Source organism: Pelobates fuscus, chromosome 7 (assembly GCF_036172605.1).
Source record: "Pelobates fuscus isolate aPelFus1 chromosome 7, aPelFus1.pri, whole genome shotgun sequence".
Taxonomy (NCBI): Eukaryota; Metazoa; Chordata; class Amphibia; order Anura; family Pelobatidae; genus Pelobates; species Pelobates fuscus.
This window is the reverse complement of record NC_086323.1, coordinates 175969950-175983271: the sequence shown is the minus strand read 5'-3', so window position 1 is coordinate 175983271 and position 13322 is coordinate 175969950. Positions and strand designations below refer to the sequence as shown.

General features: G+C 41.8%; 1 protein-coding gene across 1 annotated transcript in view; it reads left to right on the top strand.

Annotated features, from left to right (window-relative positions):
* RAB43 (RAB43, member RAS oncogene family) overlaps positions 1-12701 on the top strand; it is a 96400-nt gene extending 83699 nt beyond the window's left edge. The window contains exon 3 of the mRNA XM_063426948.1: positions 11942-12701. Coding sequence (XP_063283018.1) covers positions 11942-12192 — 251 coding nt within the window. The 3' untranslated portion in view covers positions 12193-12701. The remainder of the gene's footprint in view (positions 1-11941) is intronic.
* Positions 12702-13322: the final 621 nt, after the last annotated feature.

The window sequence follows — 13322 nt, the reverse complement described above, 5'->3', positions numbered from 1 at the left end:
CAGACCCCCTGCTGTCCCCCTACCCCCTGCTGCCCCTCTAGCCCCAGCAAACCCCCTGCTGCTCTCCTACACCATGCTGCCCCTCTACTGCCCTGCTGCCCCCCTACTCCCTTCTTCCCCCTACTCCCTACTCTACAGACCCTGTACCCCATGCAGTCCCTATACCCACTACAGCCCCTTTACCGCATGCACAAACCGCATACCTATATATTCCTTACAGCCCTTATCCATTATTATATTATTTATATAGCGCCATCAGATTCCGTAGCGCTGTACAATACCCCACTACACCTCCTATAGTCCCTATACCCACTACAGTCTCTATATACCATGCACCCACTACAGCCCCTATATCTCATAAAACCACTAGAACCCCTGCAGCCTCTACACCCACTACAGCTGATATACCAACTACAACCCCTAAACACCTGCATCCACTACAACCCATATCCATGAAAGCTCCCATGCCCACTACTGCCCTTTTTCCCTGCACCCACTACTGCCTTTATTGCTGTCTGCACTTACTACAGCCCCTATCCCCCTGCAACTACCACAGTCTCTATGCCTCCCCTGCAACTACCACAGTCCCTATCACTACCCTGCACCCACTGTAGCTTCTATTACCCCTTGTCTCCACTGTAGCTTCTATTACCGCTTGTCCCCACTATAGCTTCTATTACCCCCTGCCCCCTCTATAGTCACTATTTCGCCTTACCCCAACTATAGCCCCTATTATTCGCTGCCCCACTATAGCCTCTATACCCAATACAGCCTCTGCCCCCACTACAGCCCCTATAACCACTACAGTTTCTATGCCCCTGCCCCCACGGCAGCCCCATGTCCCCTACACCCACTACAACACCCCACAGTTTTTATCTACTTAAAGGGAAACTATAGTGCCAGGAAACATTTTTTTATTTTTCCCTAGCACTATAGCTTCCTAAAGTGCCCCCCTCTTTTACAGGGTTAAGGGACCTGGGACACTGTACCTAGACCACTCCAATGAGCGGAAGTGGTCCTGGTGCCTATAGTGTCCCTTCATAGATACTCTGTATTTCGTGTTAGGATATGAGGATTCAAAGGCATACATATATTCACTTACAGTAAATATACACAGAAACATACATTCACTTCACATGCACATACAATCAAATATATTTTGAATCCTAAAATCCCAACACGACTTACAGTAAGTATACACAGAAACATACAGTCACTTTACATGCACATACAATCAAATATATTTTGAATCCTAATACCTCACACAAAGACATACATATATTCACTTACAGTGAATATACACAGAAACATACATTCATTTTACATGCAAATACAAGGTACATCTACAACAGTATATATATATATATATATATATATATATATATATATCTATATCTGGAGGGGGCCCAGGTCCTAATTTTGCCCGAGGGCCCAGGACTCTCTCAGTCCGCCCCTGCTGGGCAGGACATTCATTTTAAGGATGTTCAGCCTGCAGAACCATCCAAATTGGGGTTTATTCCAGGATGATCCGAGTGAATAGTTTTTAGTAGGTTTGGGAAGTTGCTTTCAAATAGGCGTGATGTATCCCTGGTGATGTATATTCCTAAGTATTTTATGTTGTTTGGGACCCACGCAAATAGGTATTCTCGTTTCAATGTTGTTGTGGTGTGTGCCTGCATGTGTATTGGGAGGATTTCGCATTTACTGAGATTTGCTTTAAAGTTGGATATTTTACTATAGGTGCTCATTTCTTCCATCAGGTGTGGGAGTGAGGATAGCGGGTTTGAGATTGAGAAAAGCATATTGTCCGCAAATGCGGCTATTTTATGTTCGTACTTTCCCATCTGCATGCCTTTAATGTTGGCGTTGTCTCGGATTCCCTGAAGGAATGGCTCTAGGATAATTACACGCAATTTGAGAGTTGTCCATTAATCCTAATGTTGGCTGTGGGGTTTGAATATATTGCTTTTATCCATTTTTGCCAATTAGGTCCGAAGCCCAGGGATTTGGAGCGTGTATAGCATCAAGGTCCAGTCCACTTTGTGGGAGGCTTTTTCAGCGTCTATGGACAGGAGTAGACTGGGGTCCTTTGTTCGTGTGGCCTCGTGTACCAAGTTTATAATTTTTGTAGTATTATTCTTCGCTTCTCTACTGGGCACGAAGCCCGATTGGTCCGCATGTATTATCCCCTCCCTGTGCGTAGTATAGGCTTCGTGTCTTCGTGTCTTATGGCATATTTTGTGCGTACGTTTAAAATGGTGTTGAGTTCTGTTCGTTTCTCTAAGAGTTTTTTGTATATTGATAGTGTGTTGTTCTGGGTATGGACTTCTTCCAACTCTCTGATTTCTTTGGTTAGTTGTGTGACTTGTCGGGAGGCTTTTTGTATGATTGTTCCTCTAATAGAACTTTTATGAGCTTCCCATATGATTGGGTATGGTGTTTCTGCCTTCGTGTTTGTTTCAAAGTATTGAAGCAAGTTTTCTTCGATTTGGGTTTGTATTATTTGGTCGTTTACTAGATTGTCATTTAGCTTCCATTGTGTCCTAGTGGGGTGTAGGGTAGGGATTGTTATCGTCATTGAAACTGGAGCGTGGTCTGACCATGTTATTGGGGCATATTCACAAGTCTTGATGAGGTTCAGGAATCTATGCGTTGTAAATATCATGTCTATTCTAGAGTATGTTTTTGATGAATGTGAGTAAAACAAGTAACTTCTGCTGTTGGGGTGTGTGACTCGCCAAGTGTCATAGAGTTGGTGCGTATCTAGAAGTTTTTGTATCTGGTTCCTCGTTGAAACCTGATATGTTTGGGCCTGAGAGGTGGTGTCTAGTGTCCCATCTAGTGAAACATTAAGGTCCCCTCCCAGAATTAGCAGTCCCTCTGTGAATGTTTCTAGTTTGTGGAATATTTTGCAATGGGTGGGGGTTTGTTTCCTGTTTGGGAGGTAGATATTGGCGAGGGTTGTGGTGGTGTTCCCTATTTGCCCTTTAAGAAAAATGAACCTGCCTCCATCATCTGAGTAATGTTCTTTGTACGTAAAGGGTAGTTGTGAGGAGAGAAGGATCGCGACCCCTCTTGATTTTGATCCACCATAGTTGCTAAAGTAGCTTTTAGTGTAGAATTTTGATCTGAGAGTGGGGTCTTTATGGAAGTGCGTTTCTTGTATATAAATTGTGTCTATTTTCTGCCTGTGATAGTCCGTGAGTGCCTTGTGGTGTTTCTCGGGCGTATTGAGGCCTCTGGCATTGTGTGTTAAAATTTTTATGGTTGTTATAAATGTGTTATGTGGTGGGATGAGTGCAGTCCCGGTGTTTTTTTGGGGGTTTCTAGTACAGACTTTTCCTGCTAGATTTTGTGCTCCTTGTGTTCGACCTTTGGTTTAACAATTTTACACAATCATATACAATACACAGCTGTAAGTAGGTCAACCTCGCAAAACAGTAGTTAACACAATAATAATTAAAACAATAATAACATATGAACAAAGAGACCGTCAATGTTTCCATACTGGTTTTCTCTTGGGTTGTCGGTCAACTATATACAGTGGTTCAATATAATTGTGTATCTGATAGAGTAAGATTTCTGAATTCGGAAGGGTGTCACTCTCTGGTGATTATAGTTTACTGGTGTCTGCCCCTGAAATGTCCCTGTATCTGCAGTGGGCTATGGTGTGATGACCATATTTCGTGTTGGGGTTGGCGTGGGTGTTTCTGTTTTTGTGTGTAGTGTAGATATTAAATGGTCGTCGTCTATTGGAGAATCGACTGTTTTATTGGTTGTCTCAGTTATATTCTATGTTATTTCAGTGTTATTCGTTAACTGTTTGGATGGAGCTTGCGGGTGAGATCGCATGTTCCATTTGCATGTTTAGAGGAGGATGGGAAGAGTGTGGTGACCTGTGCGTTCGGTTTGTAATCCCAGATGGATCGTGATATATATATATATATATATATATATATATATATATTTTTTTTGGCTTCTGTGTGACTGATGATGGTTGTTGTGTAATATGTTTTGATAGCTTTCTTTGCGCTCGTCTTGTGTGGGCCTCACGTCTATGGGGGGTGGCCAAATTTTGGGTTGTGTTTGTTTTTTGTGCCTGAGTATCGCCTGTGGGGTTCTGCCCAGTTCTATTGATTATCATGTGGACTTGATTAAAAGTGTGTAGGTCACGTGTGTTCTTTCAGTGTTGTTCAGGTATGGGTAAGTTTGAGACCTCTCTCAGTGTTGGTGTCGTCACCCTCTGAGTATCTGTGATGTTGTCCTGGTATTGTGTTACAATATGAGTGCCTTTATATCTAACATGAAGTCAGTACCCAGAGTATACGACCTGTACATGAGGTTCCCTTTTTTTTTTTTTTTTTGGTTTCCGAGTCCTGCAAGGTTCTTCAGCTTTAATGTCCAATTCTGTATGTATTGACAGTTTTGGTCGCTTTGTCTGCCACAGTTATTGTATGTCCCCCAGTACTTTATTCCGGTGTGCTCAGTAATGTCCTTCTGGGTTTTTTTGTGAGGCTTTTACGTGGGTGATGAGTGTTGCGGTCGTCTTGTTCAGTCTTGTCGTTTTTTGTAATGTGTGTTCCGTCCTGTCCATCTGGGATTTTCTTTGGTATGTCTCTTATTCGTCCGTGGGTCCTCTGGTTCGCCTGTCGTCCCTCTGGGGTAGGCCTTTCTGTCCTACTCTTTGTCTCTTCGATGGTGTATGCCATTTTTGGGTATCCAGCGGAACTGCCGGGTCTGGGGCATACCAGTTCGCAATGTTAACCTCTGTCAGGTTTAGTGCTTCGGTAAAGGGGATGACGTCTTGGTATGTGGAGATTGTGTAGGTCGACCCTTTTATGCCAACAATTAGGGCGTAGGGGAATCCCCATCTGTAGCGTATGCTCCGTGCTCTTAGTTGATCTGTGATCGGCCATAGCGCTCTTCTTGTCCCTGGTATCATAGGGGTAAGGAGGTGTCCCTTAGTGCCCGCAGGATGTCCTCTTTTAGGGTGAAAATAGTGAATGCGACATATTACGTCGCGTAGTTTCTCGCCTGTGCCATTTTTGGGTCGTAGGGACCTATGTGCCCTGTCCAATAACACTGGGGAGTCTGGAGAGCGGTTTAGTATGAGGTTGAATAGGGTGGTTAGCTGTTCTTTTAAATTTTCTTTTTCTGCCTCTGGTAACCCCCTAATGCGCAGGTTGTTCCTCCTACCCCTATTATATATATCATCCAGTGATGTCTGGAGCATGGTTAAATGCCTTTCCTGGGTGGTGAGTGCATGAGTGAGATCTTGTATTTGTGTCTGACATGTGCCCCTTTCGTCTTCCAGGTCTTGCACCCGTCTGCCTACCTGCTTAATTTCGGAGCTCAGGCCCTCCATTTTGAGTTGAAAGGCAGTTTCTAGCTTTCCTAGCATTTGTGCTAGATCCAGTCTTGATGGTAGGTTTTTCAGGATATCTTTTATATCCACGTCCACAGAAGCAGATGAGGCTTCTGATTGTGCAGGACTCGGCGGTTCCGAGTCTGTGTGAGTCGCCGCCGGTGCCATGATGGAGTCTCCTGTGTCCGCCACGGCATAATCTTTGAAAAGGCGAGTGACCGAGCCCGGTTTACCCGCTGGCGGTTTCCCCTGTGTTTGGTGAGGGGTTTGTTGTCTTTTATTGTTCCCCATCGTGGATTTGATCCTCCGTTTAGTCGCGGTCTCTGCCAGTTATGCTCAGAGCTGGTTTAATGTTCGGCCAATCGAGTCGGCTGCTAGCCACGCCCCCTTTTTGTTCCTTTTATGTGTTGTTGGTTTTGGGTTTGGTTTTTTTGGACTTCCATCCTTTTCCAGTGCTGCATTCCTAGCTCTATAGCTCCCTCGCACCCCAATCAGATTTTTATTCCTAATGATAGAGTGCTTTTAATGGCAGTTCATTAAGCTTGCCAGAAGATCAGAAATTAAGAATTGGTTTTCGAATGAGGAAAGATAAGAACAGTGTTGGGGAGATCAATGTGACGGTATAATCCGTTACTCCGTCAAGTATTCCCTTCTTCCCATAAAAGAAAATCACCAAATACTTCACGAGTAGAAATATCCCTGGAATCGCCGAATAATCCACACATGAGCCAAAGCTTAATGCTGGAACAAGACTGATTTACTGGCACACAGAACTCACAATTTATGCAACACAAAACTCCTCCTCTGGGCCAGGCTAGATAATTGAGTTTTAACAATATACACAGCTCAATTATCTGCTGGCCAGAACATTTACAGTTTTTAACAATAATTTCAGAAAAGTACTTTTTATACAACATACAAACATTTCAACATCCCTGGGTAGCTGAGGATACTGGTAGTCATATATCCAAATTTCACAAATTTCCGTTCGGTAGTCTCCGTGTCACATCGTGTGGAAGTTTGACCGGCTTGCCATGTGGAGGTATCCGATCTAGAGTTCCATAGAATCAGTAGCAAGAGACGGTCTCCATTCGCATCTAACTACACGAAAACCACAGTTCGTATGGTACAGCTGGTTACATGTGAACGTTCCCCTCATTCGGTAGATTCTATCTACCGAACGCCAGTTTGATTCGTGGAGGGGAACGTATTCATCCAGGACTTCCATGGGGACCGGGCATTCGCATGGTTGCCGTGCCGAAATTAGTTCCAGGCAATCCCTGTGTAAGGCCCGCTGACCGTATTCGTGAGTTCTAAGATGGCCGCCATCCTTTGTTCTCGCCACGTGTTCGTATGTCGAATGGCGGCCACCTAGTAGCAGTTAAGTTGCGGTTTTCTCTGTGTTCTAATGCTGATTGCTACCCAGAGTGTGTGGTCTCCGTTCGGTAAACGGATACATTTCTTTCATACATATTGAACCGAACGGATACAGGCATTAAAACAGCAGGGAGAAGGTTTAACTGAGGGTCCATAGGCAAATACATGAAAAATCCTTCACAATCAAGTTTCTGGAAACTGTTAGTCCTCCAGATAGAGACAGAAGATTGGCCGTTTCTGACATGCTCACCTGCTGAAGAGGTGCCGATCTATGGAACATGGGGAAAATTGGGGAGTTAAGGTGACAGGTAGCCACTGTTGAAGCGGTGACTGTCCCCATGTGCTGCCTCCAACCACACTACATCTGTGGGCTCTGTTTAATTTTATGAAGTCAGGCATCCAGTGGTTGACGAGGTGTCTGCCTTAATAGCAAATCCTGATACCCAGGGAGAGAGTCCGCATGGCGGCAGGCATCTCATTTTAACCAGTCTAAGTGAAACAAGGCAGCTGAGGCTGCTATTAAGTAAGCATTGCGCAGGCACCTAATGGTAAAGCGGTGCCTTACACCAGTGTTGGTGTAAGAACGCAATCAGATGCTGGAGGAAGATCTCGGCGGCAGACACCCAATGTTAACGCGGTGCCTGCGCCAGTGTCTGATGTTGCGAGAAGTGAAGGGAAGGAAGAAGCAGACACTTACCTCACAGTCCACCTGCACTAGGGAAGTGGAGTTCTGACAACTTCACCCCTGGTGCAAACAGCCACTCAGAGCATATTTGGTGCCTTTATGAAACAACTTGGCAACAATAGGGGGCTGCCAGGTGATGGTAAAGTAGGCAACTTCCCATAGAGGTTAATCAGATATTTGAGATATTGTCCAACAAATTGTTTTTTTTGTTTTGTTTTGTTTTTTAACTCGACCAAGTAACAGCAGCGTGGAATAACAAGGGGAACTGCAGTACTAATGTCTTTAAAGGAACAGAACACATTTTATCACAGACTCCTATTAAAGGTGTGCGTTTACACAAACCAGGTTAAAACCTCAACAGAAAAAAATTATAGTTTTATAATTATAGTTTATTTTCTGTATGAAAAACTGGTGGGGCGCTGAGCCTCCACTGCATACATATTGTATGAATATTGGTCAGTGTTTTAGTGTTGTAGATCAGTTTGCAATCCCCCCACTCTCTCTAGCTACCTTTGTATTCTCATTTGCTCAGTAGTTTTATTGTTACTTTGACCCAGTAGGCATCTTCAGAATACATCCTGGGGTGTGCTCAGTGGGACTTTTTTAACCATTGTTATTGTTGCTAGTCAGGTTTGCATTCACACAGGATAATTTATCAGTTTGGGTGCGGGAGGTCATTACTTTGTTCATACATTGTTTTATACAAGGAGACGTTCTTTATTTACCAGGTAGGATTAACCACTTTATGAATGGCTACTGCTTCTTTTCATTCTACTGATATTCTGACAAGGGGTTAAACCTTAGACAGCACTAGTACTGCCCTTCTGGATGTCAATACTAGAATTATTTTAAGTACTAAATATACATAAATTAGTGGATATAACCCCAATGAAAACATTCATGCATTTAATTATGCCTTTTATTTAATTGAGGGTATAGCTAAAAACAGATTGCAAAAGGTTTAAATCTGTTGCCTGAAGCCTTTGTGAGCCCTTCATTTTTAAGCCCTTAAGGACACAACTTCAGAAATAAAAGGGAATCATGACGGAATATTTCCGTCATGTGTCCTTGAGGGGTTAATCCAGCCCAGACTTTCTGTGGCTGTGCAATTCGATTTCTCCTGGACTCGAATTGCACAGTCACAGAAAGTGGCTATGCAAAGACTTGCAAGGTAGCTGTTCTGAGAAATAGCTGACTCTTGAGTTTAGCTCCACTGAGTACCGGTAGGTTAATTTCTAAACGCGGCAATTCCTATTGAAAATTCAATTTGTATTTATTCTAAATGAAGGAGAGAAAAAAAGGACCCACTCTTCACAGATAAAAGCTGACATGCTTTGTGTGTCTGGAGTGTCCATTTAAACTGCATAGTTATCAGTGTTAGATTTGTGGTAAATAACATTAAAGGGACACTATGGTCACCAAAACAACTTTAGCGTAATTAAGCAGTTTTGGTGTAGAGATCATGCCTTTGCACTCTAGCTGTTCAATTCTCTGCCATTTAGGAGTCAAATCACTTTCTTTATGCAGCCTTGTCACACCTCCCTGCATGTGACTTGTACAGCCTTCCTAAACACTTCCTGTAAACAGTAATCTAATGTTTACACTTCCTTTATTGTAAATTTTGTTTAATTTTGAATTTCTTATCTCCTGCTCCTGCTTGCTAGACCTTTCAGAAGCCTCATGTATGTCTTTAAAGTTCAACTTACAGTGCAGAAGATAAAAATTTTTAAAGTAAGTTACATCTGATTGAGAAACCATTTTCTTGCATGCAGGATGTGTGAGTCACAGCCAGGGGAGGTGTGGCAAGGGCTCCATAAACAAACAAAACTGATGTAAAATGGCAGAGAATTGAGCAATGAGGCATGGGCATGATCAATACACAAACTGCTTCATTAAAATGACCCTGTAGGCACCCCGACCACGTCAGTTCATTGAAGTGGTCTGGGCACAGTGTCCCCTTTGCACTTAGTGCTGCAATGTTAAACATTGCAGTTCCAGAGAAACTGCAATGTTTATGTTGCAGCTTGAAGGCAGCCTCCAGTGGCTGTTTAGCAGGCAGCCACTAAATATCTTCCTGGATTGAAACAGACCTTTGGTCCGGTATCTGAGGACATCTAGCGTCCGATTTATTTATTTAATTTTTTTTTATGTATTTATTTTTTCCCCATAGAAAAGCATTGATTCAATGTTTTACTATGGGGAGGTCTAATGCACGTTCTGCATTTGCCAAGCATGCGCTTTAGCGCCCTCTAGTCACAGGCTGCAGAGCGTCAACCAAGTGTCGAGGGATATCGGTGCTGGGATATGGTAAGTAAATTAAAGGGTTTTAACCCATTATTTACCAGGGAGGAGTCAGGGGGAGCGATAGTGCCAGGAATACAGCTTTGTATACTTTGCACTAGAATATCACTTTAAGCTAAAGTTTTTTTTGGTGACTATAGTGTCCCTTTAAGAAATAGTTAAATTGGTAAGTTGTTCTTCAGTAGTCTTGGCTAGCACTGTGCTTATAATAAAGCACTGATGTAAGAACCCAAGCGTCACATTGTTACGTTTGTGAGTATAACTCTACATCACACAAAGTAACACAAAAAAGCTTTTCATACTATCTATTGCATAGTGTTTTGCAATAACTACAGCTGACTAATCTGAGGAGGAAAACAAAATTATATTATTAAAGGACCACTATAGTCACCCTGACCACTTCAGCTCAATGAAGTTGTCTGGGTGACCGGTCCCCCAGGTTTTAACCCTTCAGAGAAACTACTATGTTTACATTGCAGGGTTAATCCAGCCTCTAGTGGCTGTCTTCCTGACAGCCGTTAGAGGTGCTTCTGCGATGCTCAATGCGAAAATCGCATTGATCACGCAGAACGTCCATAGGAAAGCATTAAGAAATGCTTTCCTATGGGCGTTTTTTAGTGCGCGCGCTCATGCGCATTCAGCTGACGTCGGAGGGGAAGGAGAGGTCACCAGCGCCGAGGGAGCCCGGCGCTGGATAAAGGTAAGCTACTGAAGGGATTTTAACCCCTTCAGCCCAGCGGGAGGGGGGCCCCCTAAGCATTATATAGTGTCAGGAAAACAAGTTTGTTTTCCTGACACTATAGTGATTCTTTAAAGATTGATTTCCTGTCTAGATTTAGGGATTGTAATTGTGAGGGTCATGCTGTTAACATCAATTCTAAAAAATTTTATATTACACATAAAAAAATGTGCATTTAAACATGGGGGGGGGGGGGAAGTAGCTCAAAGCACTATTGACACTGTATGCACCAAGACTTGCTTATCCAGTAGGCATTTTAGATGCAGAGCAATGGACAAATATGTTGTAAACACTGCCACCTGCTGCCAGATATGCAGAGTTACAAGTGCTTGGGTGAACTTCCTAATGACTACACACCAATGGGAGCCAAGTTTTATTTGGCACTAATTCAGAAACTTGAGGAGGTTTTAACTTCAACCTCAACTTTCTCTGGTTGTCTGTCTTATCTAGGAGGGCTATGTGGGTCATATTCAGGGCCATTTTACTTTATATTAGATGGGCTTCACTTATACTCATTTTGAAACAAATTCCGTGTTTGGTTTGCAGATTATATATACACAGAGTTATTAACTTAAGTGAGAGTTGTTAGTTGAAGTCAAGGTGACTTCAAAATCGATGCCTTAAAAAAAACTGAACCGGAAAAAATTTAATTATGCTTCCAGTTCGGTTACTTTGGCCTTTTTGAATTCACTTTGAAATCCTGACCATTCTCACTGTAGTGAATAATCCTGCAAATTGCTGGACTGTAAATTTAATCGAATATATGGAATATATAGTGTTATTCACTAGACTACAATATTTTCACAAATTACATAACTAACCAAAAATAGCTAATCTGGAGAGATTCTTCAACTTGCCCATAGTGTTAGCAGTTTGACCGCTACTCCCACACCACCCCCATTGCCAATCATTACATTGACTTGCTGTACTCTTCTGGAACCAATCCAGTCAGATGGGAGGTATTAATGTATTTGGAAGGATGATGAGTGAGTAGTGAATTGTAATGGTCAATTTGGGAAATTATGATTGCACGGACAAGTGCCTTAATTGTAAGCTGAGCTAGAAATGGGAGAATGTGGGTAAAATGTATTAAAGTGGAAGTTACAGGATTTGAAGACGGTGGATGTAAGGAGAAATAAATATTATTTTCTTCAATGGAGTATCCCTTTAAAAGGAAGCAGTATTTCTTAAAAGGAAGTGGACCTGAGTAGATATTGGGAAACACATTAAGAGTGGTGAGGTGTTTAGGAAACTCTATACTGTGCTTTTATGTCAATAATTTAAATATTTTAATTTATGTCAATAATATGTCATAGGTCAGCTTGTTATGCAGCTATGCATATGCAATCCATTTACTACTTTTACATTGCAGAAAATTGAGCATATAACTAAATGGGGACTTTCCCACCCAACGGGGGGAAATCCGACGACTGCTGTGCTTTTATAACTAAATTAGACTTATTGTATTCAACAGGAAACAAGTCTGATATGCATGAATTTCGTGAGGTTCAACCGGAAGAGGCCAAAACACTTGCCCAACATTACGAAATCACCAGTACCATAGAGACATCTGCTAAGGACTCCAGCAACGTGGAAGAGGCCTTCGTCAAGATGGCTACAGAACTGATGATAAGACACGGCGGGCCAGTTTTCAGCGAAAAATCTACAGAAAACATAAAACTCGACAGCAAGGATGTCAGTGAGGCCTGGGGCTGCAGCTGCTGATGCTGTGCTATTTTTAGGTAGTGAATACTGTAATTCCTGATTAGTTGGGTTGTGGGATCACTAGACTTTGCCCTTGTTTTTCACCAGACATCCTTTCAGTTGTGATTTAACTGAAATATTAACCAATGTGGACAAAACAGGAGAAAGGGACCAGCAATGTGGTTGAACAGGTTTAGTTGTAATGTGTAGATGCTAGATGTCACTATTTAATTATTTTCCTTCAGAGAGTTAAGCAAAGTAAACAGAACGCCTTGTTCTCTCCAGAATTCCCATGAACACACAATTCTGGAATATTTCTTACTCACCACAGCTTTTGTGGCCTATGCTCCTAACTGGAGCTGAGCGCCCGGAGAAGTGTAGTACATAACAACTAGATAACGTTTCAGAAAGGGGTGACAAAAACCTTGATATTGCAAATATCTGAGAGCTGCACAAATGCTTAACCAGCAAGGTTAACAGGCCCTGTCCTAAAACAAGACTTTTGTTTTTAATGTTTTTTTATATATATATATATATATATATATATATATATATATACCGTATATACATTTACAGGGTATTTTCTGTATCATTTTTAGAGCCTGATTCCAAATTAGTTGTCTTAGAAGCAAATCAAGTCTATGACCTTCTACTGATATTTTTGAGGATTTGTTAGAACATTGACATACTGAAGAAAAAAAAATCTCAATTTTTTATCAATTATTCCACTGTTCTGTTTTACTGGTAACCCTTGTACGTTCAATTTTTAAAAAACATTTTTTTACTGTCTAATGACTATCTAGTCATTCCAAAACGCAGCGTTGTTGCTGCTAAATGAACAGATCATTTCAGGGCTATGCTCGGGAATAAGTGCAATGTTTTATGGATGGATGCAATCTTTTTTTTAACATTTCATAGAATTACTCTTCTATTGTAGGATATTCTTCCTTTGTTTTTTTTCCTTCTCATATGGATGATTTATATATGTCACCAGCAAAAGGAGAAAAAAATGAAATAAATAATTATGCAAGAAATGAGTTTGCCTGTATTTTGTGTTTTTTGATAGTAGTAAAATATAGTGTGTGTATGTGTATATATAGATGTTGTCCTTAATGGTAAATTTTCAGGCTGGACAAAAGTGGTAAGTGGGG